The sequence below is a fragment of the Vulpes lagopus genome, chromosome 2 (genome assembly GCF_018345385.1).
Source record: "Vulpes lagopus strain Blue_001 chromosome 2, ASM1834538v1, whole genome shotgun sequence".
Taxonomy (NCBI): domain Eukaryota; kingdom Metazoa; phylum Chordata; class Mammalia; order Carnivora; family Canidae; genus Vulpes; species Vulpes lagopus.
The window spans coordinates 6,392,336-6,410,001 of record NC_054825.1 but is presented as its reverse complement, the minus strand read 5'-3'; the positions used below and the strand labels follow the sequence as shown (position 1 = coordinate 6,410,001).

The 17,666-nt window shown below is 41.9% G+C and overlaps 1 protein-coding gene across 1 annotated transcript; it reads right to left on the bottom strand.

Moving 5' to 3' along the window:
• Positions 1-6,413: 6,413 nt before the first annotated feature.
• Positions 6,414-17,001, bottom strand: TEX36 (testis expressed 36). The gene is made up of 4 exons (XM_041730677.1): positions 16,951-17,001; positions 11,111-11,242; positions 10,256-10,336; positions 6,414-6,710 (listed from the first exon to the last, which is right to left on the bottom strand). The coding sequence occupies exons 1-4, from the start codon at positions 16,999-17,001 to the stop codon at positions 6,414-6,416; spliced, it is 561 nt and encodes a 186-aa protein (XP_041586611.1).
• Between the last annotated feature and the right edge of the window lie 665 nt (positions 17,002-17,666).

Here is a 17,666-nt window from a genome sequence, read left to right as displayed (position 1 = left end):
GACTCTAAGAGTTAAAATGTTGCTAAATGACAGGAAAACCTCAGTAGCTTGGCTAGATAACAGACTGGACCATTGAAAATCCAACTAGCAAACTGGAAGGTGAGATGTAGGGATTCTCCCAGAAACTGGTACAGATAGACAAGCAGTCAGGAAATATAATACTTCAGAGTTGAGAAAAACAGGTCGAGATATTTCCATAACCATCTAAGAAGTATTCTAGAAGAAAAGGAGAAAATGGAGTAGAGAAAATAATCAAAGAAATAATTGAAGAAAAATTTATATCACTTTTTTAAAAAGTAAAGATAAAAAATAAAAAAACAAAGCTTCTAAAAGTTAAATAGCCCATCCAATTCTCAAGTGTACACATCATGTAAAACCTAGACTTCCTTAGTCAGTTAACAAGCTAGATATAATCTACTTTTACTTTGTACCTAGCAAAAAAGGATACACACGTAGAAATACACACGCATACAAGCACATATGCAAGTACTTGTAAACCTGGTGAAATCCGCATAAAATCTATGAATTGAAAAAAAATCTATGAATTGTACTAATATCAGTTTCCTGCTTGTGCTGTTCATGTGGGCAGAACTCCAGGATGACACCGCTGACCCTCACTCGTTTGTAACTCCCTGCCCTTCAGTGTAAGTAGAACCTGTGAACGTGATTCAATATCACTCCCATAATTGTGCTATATTATCTGGAAATAGGGACTTGTCCAGATGTAATTAAGGACCCAAATCAATTGACCCTAAGATATGGAGATTGTGGGGCATCTGGGTGGCTCAGTGGTTGAGCTTTGGCTCAGGGTGTGACCCTTGGGTCCTGGGATCAAGTCATGCATCAGGCTCCCTACAGGGAGCCTGTTTCTCCCTCTGCCTGTGTCTCTGCCTCTCTCATGAGGAAATAAATAAAATCTTTATAAAAATTTAAAAATGCGTATTCTTTCCTGCTTTGTCAAAGGTTAACTGACCATATAGTTGTGGGTTCATCTCTGGGTTTTCGATTCTGTTCCAGTGATCTACGTGTCTGCAAGGCAAACCAAGAAACAGACTCTTAACAACTATAGAGAACATACTGATGGTTACCAGGGGGAGGCTGATGGGGACGGGGGGGAACAGGAGAAACAGGTGATGAGGATAAAGGAGGGCACTTGTGATGAACACTGGGTGTTGTTTGGAAGTGTTAAATAGCTATATTGTACACCTGAAACTAATATTACACTACATGTGAACTAACTGGAATTTAAATAAAAACTTTAAGATAAGAAAAAAAAGGTAAAACTAATAAAAATAAAATGAACACTATGAAAAAGAATGAACACTATGTAGAGGAGCATGATGTATCTACAAAATGACATTTGAAAGAAACAGCCTTACCTACATTTACAAGAAAACAAGAAAGGCTGCACATAATTGAGTTATGCTTTCACCTTGAGAAGCCATAAAGAAATAAATAAGCCCAAGAACAGAATACATAAACATGAAAGCCTAAATTAGTGAGATCAAAAGCAAACACCAGCAACAAAAATGTAGATTTGGTAAATAAAGCAAAGACATGTGAACAACATTTAACAAGTCAAAGGACAGGACATAATTTTGAAGCATTAAAGAGAATAGCTATATTAAATATCCCCAATTCAAAAACCCATATGAAACAGATGATTTCCTCTAAAAATAGTAGTGATCAAAGTTAGATGGGACACCGGGCTGGCTCAATCGGGGGAGTGTGCAACTCTTGATCTCGGGGTTGTGAGTTTGAGTCTCATGGTGGGTGTAGAGATTGCTAAAAAGAAACAAGTAAATGACCCCAAAAGAGTGACTCAAATTAGAGAAAAAGAAAAAAATAGAAGATACAGATGAATCTCTATAAAATACATTGAAAAGATGTTCCAAGATCTGTACCTGAAAACTGCACCAGGTCCAAGGGATTTCATGGCAAATTCTATAGATATTTGTAATTTATACATGCAGTGTCAGGGCATACTAAAAACATATTTTAGAGGAGGGCTTTAGAGGTGGCTCAGTGGATCAAGCATCAGACTCTTGGTTTGGTTCAGATCATGGTCCTCCCCTCCACCCCTGCCCTTGTGAAAGCAGTGCCCCCCCTCCCCGCCCCTGCAGTTCTGGGGGTCTGCATTCAGTGCAAAGTCTGCTTGTCCCTCTCCCTCCCCTCTACCCCTTCCCCTGCTCCCTGATCACTCTCTCTCTCAAATAAGTAAATGAACAAAATCTTTTAAAAACTAGATTTGGGGCAGCCCAGGTGGCTCAGCGGTTTAGTGCTGCCTTCAGCCCAGGGTATGATCCTGGAGTCCCGGGATCAAGTCCTACGTCGGGCTCCCTGCATGGAGCCTGCTTCTCACTCTGCCTATGTCTCTGCCTCTCTCTCTGTGTGTCTCTCGTGAGTAAATAAATAACATCTTTAAAAATAAAAAAATAAAAAATAAATAAAAACTAGATTTTATGGTCTCCTGGGTGGTGCAATTGGTTAAGCGTCAGACTCTTGGTTTTGGCTCAGGTCATGAGATCAAGCCTCATGTCTGGCTCTCTACTCAGTATGGAGTCTGCTTAAGACTCACTCTCTCTCTCTCCCTCTGCTCCTTCCCCTGTGCTCTCTCTCTCTCTCTAAAATAAATAAATGAACCTTTTTTAAAAAATAGATTTTAAAATACTTTAAAAATTTGTGTATCAAATGCTCAATTTATCAAAATAATAATATAGCTTATTATAAACAACTAAAGTTTGTCCCTAAAAATGCTAGGATGGTTCAACATTAGAAAATCTACCGATATACTTTACCACGTTTACAGATTAATATGGAAAATTTATATGATCATCTCAATAAGTGTCAAAATATCATGTGCTAAAATGTCACCCCATACACTACCAAGAACTACAACAAACTTAGAATTATTTCATAATCTCAAACAAAGGAGATCCTAAGCAAGGCATGAAATTCAGAAGCCATTAAATAGGAGATTCATACATTTTACTACATGAAAATACATGCAGAACTAAAAACATGGCTTGTACCACACCTGTGCAAGATGTTAATAATAGGGGAAGTGGGTATATGGAAACTGGGTACTTCCCATTTGGTTTTCCTGTAAACCTAAAACTTCTCTAAGAAACAAGTTCTATTTGTTAAAAATACATATATGGTAACAAAAAGGGAATAACCAACATTTGATATAAAACCCTCGATATCTTAATATATCAAGAAATCATACATCTTCAAAATAATTGAAGAATAAGACAAAGGAATAAGACAAAGAATAAGACAAATGGAAGAATTAGTGAAAGATACATACAGATAAACAGTTCACAGCAAAAAAAAAATAGCTTTTCAATAGCAACACACACACTGAAAGACATTAAAATTGAAATATGATACCATTTTTTACCTAACAAATTGGTAAATATCAAAAAGTTTGATAATGCACAAGTGTGAGAAAATAGAAGCACTCATATCTCACATCTTCTTGGTGAAGTTGTAAGCTGGAGCACAGCCTCTTTTAGAAAATTTGATCTTAAAATTTTAAGAATTTAATATAAACTAAAATTTAAAATCCACATACTCTTTGGTTGGACTAGTTTATTCTAGAAGTCTTACCATACAGAAAAGTCCATAGATGGATACAAATATTTATATATAAAGACATTTATAGGAGGAAAAGACAGAAACTTGCATAAATGGCCATGAGAAGATTCCAGGACCATGCTGCACCCATATAATAAAATACCAGGCAACTATGTTTTCAGAAAAAATAGATTTATAAGAACTTGTAAGGAATGACTTCAAAACTTCAAAGATACATTCATAAGTGTAGTTGGTTGTGGAGTAGTAGAAAGCAATAGTAAAAATGGCATCTACCATTGGTGTTTGTTAAAGATGTGTGTGTGCGTGTATGTGTGTGTGTGCGTGTGTGTGTGTGTGTGTGTGAGTGTGTGTGAGAGAGAGAGAGAGAGAGAGAGAGAGAATAACTCTATACAGACTACCTGAAAAAAGATGCATGTAAAAAAACTGTCCATCAGTAGGGCTGGTACTGGGAGAAAAAAATGGGAACTGAAGTCAGGGATTCAGAGAAACTATTTTTCACTGTTTAATTTTATTTTCTTTTTCCCCATGTGCATATGTTACATGGACTTTACAAAATAGCTTGGGGAGGAGAAACAAAGAATAAGAGATTATCGTTAACCGGATAAAGATTACCTATCTAAAACCTAGAGCAATAGTCAGACTTCAGAGCAACAGAGTAGAAGCAGCTCCATTATATTCAGAAATAAAATAATATTCTATACTAATATTCAAATTGTACCTGATGCCATAAAATGAGGGTGATGTATAAATGTTAAAAATGATATAAATTATCATTTTCACAAGTGATATAATCGCCTGCATAGAAAATCCAAGAACATCAACTGAAAATTTATTAGAACTTTATTTTTTTGGAATATTTATTATTACAAGTTTATATAGGTGTCAAATACTAGATTCACATAGAAAAACCAATAGGTTTTTTTTACACATTAGTCAAAATCAACCTAAAACTGTAACTTAAAAAAATTCAAAATAGCCACAAAAGTTCAAAATATGCAGGAATATACATAGAAAATAAACACATCAGAACTATGTGGAGAAAACTATAAAACATTACTGAAGAACTTAAGAGAAGATTTGGATAAATGGTGAAATTCAGGGTGGCTTAAGGATATCAATTCTCCTATAAATTATTTTCTAAATTTGGGGAAATTTCTATCAAATTACCAATGGATTTACTTGACAAGCTTTTTCTAAAATTCATCTTTAGGAAAAGTATCCAAATATAAACAAGACAGTGTTAGCATTGAGAGCTGGTGACACTGCTAAGTTTATAGGAGGGGAACACAAAGGACCATTTAGTGGGAAACGATGCTCAACTTCGCCAATAATCAGAGAAATCAAAATAAGAAAAGTCACTTTTTTCTTATACATCCTTAAATATCTAAAAGATCATTTGAGAGGCATCTGATTGGTTCAGTTGGTTAAGCATCTGACTCTTGATTTCTCTCAGGGTTGTGAGATCTAGCCCTGTGCCCTGCTCCACACTGGGCATTCTTGATTCTCTCTCTCTACTTCTCCCTCTGCCCCTCCCCACCCTCTCTCTCTCTCTCTCTCACACACTCTCTTTCTCTCCCTCTCTCTCTCCTTCCTTTCTAAAAATTAAAAAATAAAAATAAATTTAACAATAAAAGATAATTTGAGGGGGCAGAAACCTAAAAGCACAGCTACGGTTGGTAGAAGTTTAATGTGTCCAGTCTCTAAGGTAATTTGGGAGTATTTTTTAAAACCTCAACTGTGCATCCCATTCAGTCTAGCACTAACAGGGTCACTTTTCAGATTTTACTCCAGAGGTGCATATAAACAAGCACCCAAAGAGGTTGACCAAAATGTTCATGTAGTACCAGGTCTGACAGCAAAAATAGTAGAAGAAATTCAAATGCTCATTAATAACATAATTTTCAGGGGACATCTGGGTGGCTCAGTGGTTGAGCCTTTGACTCAGGGCGTGATTCCAGGGTCCCACATTGGGTGCCCTGAAGGAAAACTGCTTCTCCCTCTGCCTGTGTCTCTGCCTCTCTCTGTGTGTCTCTCATGAACAAATAAATAAAATCTTTAAAAAAATAATTTTCAAAAACATGGTGCATCCGTATTAAGGAATACAGTGCAGCAGTTTAAAAAGCCAACCAGTCTCTTCATACTGGCATAGTAAGAACTGCCAAAATACATTGGTAGATACTTCAAAAGAAAGTTATAGAGTGTTATATGCTGTATAACAGTTTATGTTCAAAATTTGTGAGTCCTACATATGTATATGATTATAAATGCACAGAATAAAAACAAATGGTTAATTACTTCTAGGAACAGGACAAGGATTAGAGATGTGATGAAATCGAGGGGAACTCCTGCTACCTCTGTACGGTTTGAATTTTCAAACTGAAAATGTAATTATATATTAATTACATAATTTTTAAAACTCCCCCCAAAGTGAATGTGGCAATTTTAAAGTTCATTTAAAAACAGTTTCGTTTAAAAAAAAAAAAGTTTCGTTTAAAAGACTTTCATTTAAAATGTGTATATCTTCACATATCTTTATTTTAGAAGGACTTGAATATTTTTCAACCTTATTTAAAAACAAAAATATTTTAAAGGCAGGGAGTGGTAACATAATCTGTAGCTTTTCTAGTTTTTCAATATAAGGACTTGAATCTTTGTGTTATCACTGCAAGAATACTTCACCTCAGCATTAAGGCATGTACAATCTCTAATCTCTAATTTAAACAAATCCTATGTCAACTAGGAGAACACTGACCATTTTGAATGTTCAGGGCAGTACCAATATTACAAGACTCATCAATAACCTTCTGGAAGGACTAGGGCTCCAGTGAAGAACCAAGTTTTTTGTCAATAGCAAACCTTACTTTTGGTTTCTTTTTCAAAAATTCTGTGTAGCTTCTCTGAGGAATAAATTTAAAAGAGTTCCATTTCTCATTATAACGTCTTGGGAAACGTCTAAAAATTGGGACCACCACAACTTCTTGATAGACATATGATATTTGGTTATTTGAAAAACCATCAAGACAAGATGGAACATAGTCACCTGCCCAGAGATTGAAATTTCTTGAAACATGTTGCCTTTTCTCTGGGGAGATCTTCCTACGTCCCAGGCCCTGGGGAAGAATTATAAGAAGTTTAGGAGAAAAATATTCATGGTCACAGAGTTCTGAGGTCTTTAGTAAAACCAGCTACATAGCATCCTATGTCTTAATGCATAATATGGCAAACATTACAAGAGGTATCCTTTACCGATCTGCTAAAGTCTATACATCAACACTCAAAGCATGCAGGTGGTGTTGTTATTATTCTTGCAGTCTTCCAATTCCACCAAGGGAGCTGGTCTTCTAGAGACACAGAGGTCAGAACCAGAGAGACAGCTGGAAACAGCCTACTAGCCAGCCTAGACTCCCAGGCACCCTGGGCAGGATCTGTGCACCCAGGTGGCTCCTCAGTGAATCCACTCCTGGCTGCATTCCAGCATTCAATGGAATAAACGGTTCTCCCTCCAAGAAGTCCACAGAGGCTGGAATCTTTCCTGTGAAGGAAGCAACACCTTTGGGACTCTGCCCACAGGCTTCCTCATTAACTCTCAGGACCTCGTACACGAAGCCCAGAACTACTATGAATTCAGAATTGTACTTTCAATCAGATCATAATTAAGAGAAAACACTATGCTTAGACAAAAGAGAGGAAAGAGACATTAGATTACACAGACTTTACATTACAGATCATCCTGGACTCACCATGGAGCAACATCTGATAAATCCATGGTAAGCTGGAAAAAATCGCAAATCAAAGACTGTCCGTAGCAAAGTGAGTTTGTCTTTTCATAAGAACCAATATCATTCACAATAGCAGCAGGTGGCACATTCAAATTAGAGTAATTTGAAGAGAGTTTAGTGAAGAGACTATTCATGGGGAAACCCATGGGAACAGTGCAAGGGCTCCAGATCCAAGGGGAGGAATGTAATCCCCACAGATTGGCCCCTGGGCAGAGAGAAAGGGGATGACTGGCTCTAGAGGCACAAAGGGAAAAGTAACGAATGTTGTTAGCAAAAAGAAAGTAATAGTGGCAAAGCTAATATTGCAATCTAGAATGCATGGCTAAAAACACTAAGGTATGTAAAGAGAGATACTTCATTTTGATAAATAATCAAAGCCACAAAGAAAATAAAATACTCGTGAATTTTTATGCAGAAAGATATGACATTACACTATATTAGACAAAAAGAATTTAGAAACTCAAGAATAATCTTACAAGGAAAAATTGACAGTCAAGACAAAAATTAAGAAAAGGATATGAAGAATCTGAGTAACATCATTAATAGTCTTTAATAAAATAAAGAATTTTGTAATCAACAGATGGGGGATATATATTCTTTTTGTTTAAAAAAAATGTACTCACGAAGCACTTGTTAAAATTAATCACGTATAAGATAATGAAGGAAATCTTTATAATTCAAAATCCATATTCTATAAAACATATAATCCATAGAACTAGATATCAGCAGTGAAAGATGATCTCAAAAATTCTAACCATTTAGAAAATTCAAAACATTCCTGTAAATTAATTTTAGAATTAAAAATTAAATCATAGACTATTCAAAAGCAAACGACAATGAAACTTTAGTTAGAAAAACTGTTGGAATATAGCCAAAGCAATAATGTGAGGAATATTCATAGTTTTAATAAGTGTATTAACAAAAACAGCTACAAGTATATGAATGAAATATGCAACCAAAAAACATTTTAAAAACAGCAAAATAAGAGTATTTCAGGAGTTGTTACACCAATAAATTTTTAAAGAAATAGATACATTTTAGGTAAATACGTATCAGCAAATCAGCAATAAGTACACAAGAAGTCAATTGAATATATTAATAACCAACGAAGACATTGAAAGGGCAAACAGTAAAAACAAAAACGAAAACAAAACTTACTCTAAAAAATGTTATCAAATCTAAATAATTCCTTGGGCAAATTCTATGTAAACCTCATTAAACTGAAAGTCCACACCTTATGGAAACTATTCCCAAAGGTAGAGAAAGTTGGAAAGCTTCCAGTATTTTCTATGAGACTAACATAGCTCTGAAAAATACATGTGGTACAACTCTGTTTATTATATCAAGATACACACTTATATGTGCACGTTTGCATGTAAATTGCAAAAAAAAAAAAAATTCTCCAATTTTACCCACCAAAAAACCAATACCAAACCAAAAACCCACCTTGTGAGCCATCAAGGTGACCTTGTCAGGAGGGAAAGAAAGAGTGCAATTTTTTTTAACTTTTATTTAATTCTGTATTATTTAAAAGCTGTGAAGCATATATGTTACTTTGATAATTTAGAAAACCATTTTAAGCATTCCATTTAGAGAGGCAGGCAGAGTGAATATTCTGGATCTGTATTCAACACTCAGCCAGGGGCAAACCAGAACTTCAAGGTTAAACCACTTCCATTTAGCTTAGATATGGTAGCCTAGAGGAAAGAATAACTTTGGGCAAGTTGTTTAGCTTCCCTGTTATTAGGTTCCCCATCCTTAAATTAGAGATAACAAGAGTATTAGTCAGAAGTGTTGGCATGAGAATTAAATGAGATAGTATGAGATGCTAGCATATGGCAAATGCTTAATAAATGATGGGGATTATGTACATCATCATCACCACCACCATTGGCATTCAGATTTGGTAAGGATTCCCAGAGATCACCTGATCCAACCCTCCATCTGACATAATATTAACCCTGCCCTGTCCCATTTGATAACCCCTGGCTACCTGCGCACTTCAAATGTGGGTCTTCCAAATGGAGAGGTGCCAATCTGGATTTTAAAGGCTCAGTTTAGGGAATGTAAAATCTCTCATAAAAAAATGTCTATGTTGGGATCCCTGGGTGGCTCAGCGGTTTGATGCCTGCCTTTGGCCTGGGGCGTGATCCTAGAGTCCCGGGATCGAGTCTCACGTGTGGCTCATGGAGCCTGCCTCTCCCTCTGCCTATACCTCTGCTTCTCTCTCTCTCTGTGTGTCTTTCATGAATAAATAAATAAAATCTTTAAAAAATGTTTATATTGATTACATGTCGATTTGATAATTTGGGGAGCTATCACCTTACGTAAAATATACTATTAAAATTAATTTTACCTCTTGTTATGTCATGTGGCTACTAGAAAATTTGAAATTATGCACCTCACTATATTTTCATGTCAGAATGCTGTGATAACCACCACTAACAAGTGCTATCAGACTTTATTTTCTCCACTGAGGACAACTCACCACCTCTAGGGAAAGACAACTCTATAGTCATTGAGAAGTCCTCTGTATTATGTAAGCTCTCCTCCCTCTGACTTCTCCTTATGGGGCTGCATTCTGTCCACCAGAGACACACAGGCAACCCCTCCTTCCCATTATAGATCTTCACAAGAAAGCTCATGGATGAGACAGTTTACCAGAAGACACTTTGAGAAGCATGAAGTACACACAAACGTAGGCAGAAGGCGGTGTAGAAAGTTGCATGGAACTTTGAGAGCTTCATGCATTTTTTAAAAAACTGCTACGAGGCATGAGTTCTGATCTTGTTCCAATTTTGAGGAAAGTCCTCTATCTTCAGGTGCCTCCCAGTGGCGCTCCCAGTCTTACTAGGAATTTGGAGAGGAATACTCACAGAGTCAAGGTAGCATCCAGAACTCTGAAAGCTGTGCCGATTGTCGTGTACAGAGAAGGGGAAGTTGTTATTGACCGCTTGCTGGAAAAGAGTGAGGGAAGAGACGGAAAGACACACATCAGAACCCCAATGTGCTTTCAGAAACGACATACAGTAGCATGAAAGGAAGACGGAGGAAGCAGAGTGACCCCTGAGTAAAAATTAAGGCCATCACCGGAGAGGAGCAACCGGCACCGGGCAGCGAGGTCATTGGTGTGCACATCAACTTAAGGTTTTTTTAAAACTCAGCCTTACTGGTGACCTTGCAGAAAATCATAAAAAATTCTCTTTCAAAACACCTTCTTTGAAGACAAGGAAGGAAAAGTGTATAGGATCATGGAATTGAAAGCTGGTAAGGACTTTTGAGGCCATCAAGACCCGACTTCTTCATCTGACCAACAAGGATCCTGGCAGCCCAGAGCCCGAGGCCTCAACAGGCAGCAGGAGTTAGCTAAGGGTGACGGCCATGCCTGCTGCTCCTTCCGGCCACTTCATGCCCTCGAAGTTGTTCATGAAGTGGCCAGGGAGGCAGAATGTGCATGCTAATGATCTGCGAGCTGTAACCAAAGGCGGTGTGTCTTGTCCACAGAGGAGCCTAATTTGATTGTCTGCACCAGGAGATAGTTCCTTCTAGAGAGTATTTGGGGTGTCACAGTGACCAGGTTATGAGGTGAGATGCTACCAGCATTTAGGGAGCAGGGGATGACAAAAGAGCAGGTCCTTCCAAAGAGGAACTGACTGCCTGGAAATGCCAGTGGGGCTGCCCCCTTGGAGAGCCACAGGGACGTGCGGCTCTGGCCAGCACCCTGGACTCACCTTCTCCCGAACTTTGTAGATGGGTGGCAGCTTCTCTTCTACTTGCCGAGACAAATGCGGACGGTGGGGTTCTTTTAACATTGCACTTGTGCTGGATTCTGGTGTCTTTTGTGTTAGTCCGATCTGAGGGAACTGGAAAACCAGCGCACGCTGTGATTAAAACCAGACACATCTGTGTCTCAAAGCCAAGTATCGGGGCTTCCTCCGTAACGTGATTAAAATGCCATTTGGGTGCTTCTGGTGTGTGATGGAAATGGCATAATTTTTGTAATTTTCAAGTATTCTTTCCAAGACAAAAAAAAAAATATTGTAATGGCCCCAGGCCATCACTGCCAGCTGTTTCAAGTTACCAGGGCCACCCCTGCTGCACTGGAGCCTGGAAACGCTTACGCTGCCTGGCGAGGGGGTGTGACCCGGGGGGCAGGAGCCATGTGCTCAGAGAAGATAGAACTGGGCTGAAACTCCCCTCCTGTCAGGGCGCTCCCCATACGGGGATCCAGCCTATGTTCACAGGGGTGAGCCAACCTCCCGCAGGTTGGAGCTGGATTCTAAAACACAGTTGAGTCTCTGCTGGGAGAGGGTGGGAAGAGTCCACAAGGATAAAAATAGGGCATCGGATACAAAGCATAATAATAAAGACTATTTGGGGAGGCTGCCCATATCTCCCCGTGAACGGCAGGAGTTGGGGGTTAGGAAGCAGGACTGAGCAGAGGGAGGTGGTCCCAAGAAAGCCTTGGGTCTCTCTCTCTCTCTCTCTCTCTCTGCATGGGATGGTCTCTCAGAACTGTCCTGAGCCAGGACAAGGGGACTGAGCTCTTGTGCTCCCTCATTGATCAGTCGTCAGGTGTGGGTTGTTCTAGGAAGAGGGGGTGACCTCAAGGTGGCAGCGGCCTCCAGCCGAGGCATCCCCAGGGTCAGAGCACCGAGGGCTTCCAACAAGGGAGGAACCGTAATTTGGTGGTGGGGTCACAGGCTGTAGACTCAAAGGTCCTGAGTCCAATCCCAGCTCTCTCTCCTATGAGGTGAGCCTGATGCAAGAGATTGAAATTTCCAAGTCCCAGTCTCTTTATTTGTGAAATGGGAATCATAAGACTTATTTGACTGAGTAGATGTGATTAAAAGGGAAAATGCCTGCACCACAGAGTGCCCGGTACTAGCAGGTTCTAGTTGTGCTCACAGCTGTCACCTGCCCGATCCCCAAACCACTGCCACACCTCAGGCCCCTGCTGCTTCCTTTCTGCTGGATTATAAGGAATCTGGCCAACGCTGCTAGTCTCCCTCATTCCTTCTCGCGTCGCAGCATAACTGTATGTTCAGGTGGCTTCTGTTCGCGGCCTGCACAGTGGGTTCAGCATGTTACCGTTTATGTAAAAAGGAGGAGAGGTCATATTGTACACGTTGTACACTTGGTGGGGTGTTCTCGGCAGCAATGAGAAGCAATGGGCAAGGTGACACACAGCCACTGAGCCATCTTTTAAACACATGCTGAGTGGAAAAAGGAAAACCAGAATGGGATCTATAACCCAGCCTCACTCACGTAAATAGAGAATCCGTGCACACAAAATGACAATACCTAATTTACAGAACACATCCGAATGAAAGAACTTTCAGTAAACACTCCTGAATAGTCATTCAGGGTGCACACAGGGTGAGGAGAGCAGGAATAGGGGTCTGGGCAGTGAAACAACCACTTACCAGCACCCCAACCAGTGCCCAGCCAGCCAGGAGCCAGCGCCCCAGCCAGAACCTCAACCAGTACCCCAACCAGCGCCCCAGCCAGCACCCCAGCCAGCGCCCCAACCAGCACCCCAACCAGTGCCCAGCCAGCCAGGAGCCAGCGCCCCAGCCAGAACCTCAACCAGTACCCCAACCAGCGCCCCAGCCAGCACCCCAGCCAGCACCCCAACCAGCACCCCAACCAGTACCCAGCCAGCACCCAGCCAGCCAGGAGCCAGCACCCCAGCCAGCACCCCAACGAGCTCCCAACCAGTGCCCCAGCTGGCACCCCAACCAGTGCCCCAACCAGTACCCAGCCAGAGCCCAGATAGCCAGGAGCCAGTGCCCCAGCCAGAACCCCAACCAGCAAACCAACCAACGCCCCAGCTAGTGCCCCAACCAGTGCCCCAACCAGCACCCCAACCAGCGCCCCAACCAGCACCTAGCCAGCACCCAGCCAGCCAGGAAGCAGCCAGTAGCAGCCCAGCCCCAGCCAGAACCCCACCAGCAAACCAACCAGCAGCCCCAACCAGCACCCCAGCCAGCACCCAGCCAGCACCCAGCCAGCACCCAGCCAGCGCCCCCAGCCAGCACCCAGCCAGCACCCTAGCCAGTGCCCCAAACAGCACCCAGCCAGCACCCCAACCAGCACCTAGCCAGCAACCCGCCAGCCAGGACCCAGTGCCCCAGCCAGAGCCCCAACCAGCACCCCAACCAGCGTCCCAGCTAACACCCCAACCAGTACCCAGCCAGCATCCCAACCAGCACCTAGACAGCACCCAGCCAGCCTGGAGCCAGCTCCCCAGCCAGCGGCCCAACCAGCACCAGCCAGTGCCCCAACCAGTGCCCAACCAGCCAGGAGTCAGTGCCCAGGCTCTCTGAGGGACCTGAAGGAGGAGGGACGGAGTAGGGAACCAGGAAGGAGGAAGACTTTCTGTTTACCATCATGTTCCACTGTACAGATGCTTCTTAACTAAGTGCATCCATTGCATTCTCTTTTTTTTTTTTTAACAACAAAAAATTTGTTTCTTTTTTAAAACCTTTTTTTAAAAGATTTTATTTATTCATGAGACACAGAGAGAGAGAGAGAGAGAGAGAGAGGCAGAGACATGGGCAGAGGGAGAAGCAGGCTCCATGCAGGAGCCCGACGTGGGACTTGATCCCGGGGCCGCAGGATCATGACCTGAGCTAAAGGCAGACGCTCAACCGCTGAGCCCCCCAGGCGTCCCTAATATTTGTTTCTGATTGCAGTTGTAATACATACTCATGGTTTAAAAAAATTCAAACATGAAAATATAAGGAAGTCAAATTCCCATGAACTCATTGGTGACCATCTTCTCCATACATCCGTGTGTGTCTATAAGTAATATGTAGGATCATATCATCCATGTGGTTTCTAAGCATCATGCACGCCTATTTATTTAAGAGTAACTTTGACTACTTTCCCCTTCCCCTTTGTGTCACCCCAGAAGACGGTATTTGCGGCTGAGTGCTCACGTACACCGACATCTAACCTGCAGGGGGGGCTTCTCTTGCTTTACAAAAATTGGACCGTAGGATGCACACTCTTCTGCTCTTTGCTTCCCCACTTAACAGGGCACCCTAGAAATTTCCCCAAGTCAACCTATATATTCCTAATTCATTCTGTTCTATTTTTTCAGTGTTCTAAAACGATTCTTCTTCCAAAGTGAATATAAATAATAACAAAGGGCCTCCAGACCCAGAACCTTTCCTCGCTCCCTCCCTCCAGTCTGGCTGTGTCAATACTCCTGTCTGGGCAGCTACGGAAAATCGGGGCGGGGGTGGGAGCATCAGGAATGATCCCTCTCGCCCACCAAATGACAACTGACTTGAGTTCATTTGTATGCTGGGAGTCTATGGACTAAATCACTGGGAGAAAAAAAAAAAACGGCTCTAGCATTTTAATTTCACTCTTTTAAAATATATATTTAATGGTGATAACATGATAGCTGTGAAATAAACCCTTCTGTTGGATATTGTAACCATGAAATATAGCTTTTTAACTAGTTGGCGGTGAATTTTTTGCTGCATTCAATCACACAATGACTGCAATATTAAAGAGGAAGGTGAAAGTGTATGGAAAAAGCCTTTCCTCCCCGGCAACAGCCAGATTACAACCAGCAAGGTCAACTGCAAAATGACTGTCACCTCTAATGTGGCAATTACCGTCCTCCCCAATGGGCTGCTGCTGACTCAAAGCCAACGGTTTCTTTAATTTTCCCAACTTGTCTGCAAGTTACTTTGGGAAACTTCCTGATCAGCACTATTCTTTTTATGCTCTGAGGTGCTGGCAGCAGAAGGAACCCACACCAAACGCTCAAGTCGGACTTTGGGAGGTAATGTCTTTCCACCTGAGACCGGGCTCTGGGCACAGTCCTGGGGTCATAGTAGGAGATGAAATGTTCTTTCCTGCTTTCTCCCATGAAACAGAACCCTGACTTGGTTTGAGGTGGCAATGTGGCTGCTTGAAAAAAAAAAAAAGCCTCCCCAAACTCCCTTGTGGCTAAATTAGCCAAGGGACCTAATGAGAGAAAAGTAGAAGTCTGCAGGGCGAGGGTCCTGGGATAGCTCTGTTTTCCCTGAGAAAAGGGACAGACTTAGCCAACAGGTGCCTTCAGTCTCGTTGTCCGTTGACAGAGGACATTCCCAGGATCCACACCAAGATGACACAACAGAGAACTGAAAAGAACCCTCAGAGCATCTGTCCCCGCCTCCTTGTGGATTTATTGTTACTTGAGAAATACAAACCCTTGTTTGGTTAAGAGGCTGCAGTCAGCTTTTTATGATAATCCGGTCAAACCCGATCGTCGCTGATATCATAGGTGATAGGAGGAGGGGAAGCTACTTACTCTGAGAAACGGGTGTTTCTCTTCAATACTGATTAGTGTTATGTAGTTCATCCTATTTGCCATTTTCCTGTGGCTGCCAGGAATCTCAGAGTCAAATCTGATGATATTATATAAATAGCTGTCATGTAGGTCACATGGCCGGTATATGTTAGCACACCTTCCTAGTCTCAGCCTTTTATTCTAAAATATATTCAAAATGATTCTGAATTCTTAGTTTTTTTATGCTTTCCTACTTTATTGTGACTATTTTCCATACATTACTGTGAATCTTTGAGGAATGAAGCAGGATATATAGGGAAGAACAAAATGTAGATTATATATATAACATTAATATACATATTTAAGACGTATTGAGTGGTTATTCTGTTTGCACGCCTCATACTAAGCACTCGTGAATGGTCTCATTGATCTGTGCAATAGCCCTATAACCTTAGTACACTATGATCCCATTTAACAGACAAAGAGACTGATTTAGGACTAAAGCTGCTTAGCCAAGCTCACATCCCGGTGGGTAAAGTTAGGGTTTTTTTTAAAAAAGAGTTGTTTATTTATTTATTTATTTATTTATTTATTTATTTATTTATTTATTTTGAGAGAGAGAGAGCCCACAAGCAAAGGGAGGGGCAGAGAGGAGAGAGGGAATCCCAAGCAGACTCTGTGCTGAGCTTGGAGCCTGAAGCGGGGCTTGACCTCACCCCCCTGAGATCAGGACCTGAGCCAAAATAGTCAGATGCTTAACTGATGGAACCATCCAGGCACCCCATAAAGTTAGTTTTTTAAAGTCTTCAGACTGAAATGTTCCAAGACGTTTTCCATTTTTCCTTTTCTTTATAAACAAGCAAAAAGTGTTAACTTTTCCATGTATTACTGTTCTGATACAGTCGGTAAATAAGAAGACAATGATTCCAGCCCTCGAGGAGCTCATATTCGAGGAAGGGAGAGGACAGCACACATGATACCGTAGGCCACTCAGTATGGGCAGGACAGAGGTCATGAAGAGAAAGCACACAGCCCGCCTGCCTCGTGGACACTCACAGGTGTGCTGAGTGCTTTGCACACAAGATTTATTCCATTTAATCCTCCAAGGACGCTATGAGGGCCCCATTTCACAGGAGAAGGAACTGAGGCTAGGGAAGGGATTCCTCAGAGCGGATGCCACGTGAAGTAGCAGCAGCGGGATCTAGACTCACTTCTTTGACCTTGACCACACCCACGTGGTCTGAGAAAGGCGAGAGGAGCCGCGGTCATTCTTACCCATCTTCCGTCCTTGTCTAAAGCTGGTTTGAAGCGTCTTCCTTTGGCCATTTTCAGCAGGAAGCTGCAAGTGGCTGAGGTTGGCTCCTTTGCTTGCCCACTGCTTCGTAAACTCTGCACATCTGGAAAACACTCCTCCTCCTTCTTCCTGACCTTCAGCCTCTACCGGGGGCGGAGATCCAGGGGTGTCCACTGTTGCCATAGAATCAGAGCCCCCATCACAATGGGAGAGGACTGCGAGTCTTCTAAGCCCTCTGAGGGTTCCTGCACTAGGGTCCTTGCAGCTGCTGTTCCTCAAGGTGTGAGGCAGAGAGCCACCGGGTCCCAGCTGAGGGAGCCCCATTAACAGGTCCAACGAGTGGGAACAAGATGGCCTGGAGATGATGGCAAACTTTTGTACCTCTCAGTCCTCGAACCGGTGACTTTGGGGTTGATTGTCCCCATGGTAACCATCTGTCCCAACTTCTTAGTTTTCGGAGAAGTGAACTGAATCCAGGCCGGAGATGACCATCTCCTCCTCGGTGGGATTGCTACACCCAGGCCCCAGGCCTCCTTCCGTGTCCCAGCTCAGAGTCTCTGTCCTGAGGGCACGCACTGCTTGCTCACCTTATGCCCAGCACTGAGGCCACAAGGAAGCAACCACTGTGAGCGATGATGAAATGCCAGGTGCTGTGCTGAGCTGAATACTTTCATGTCTTTTTATCTTCCTTATGGTC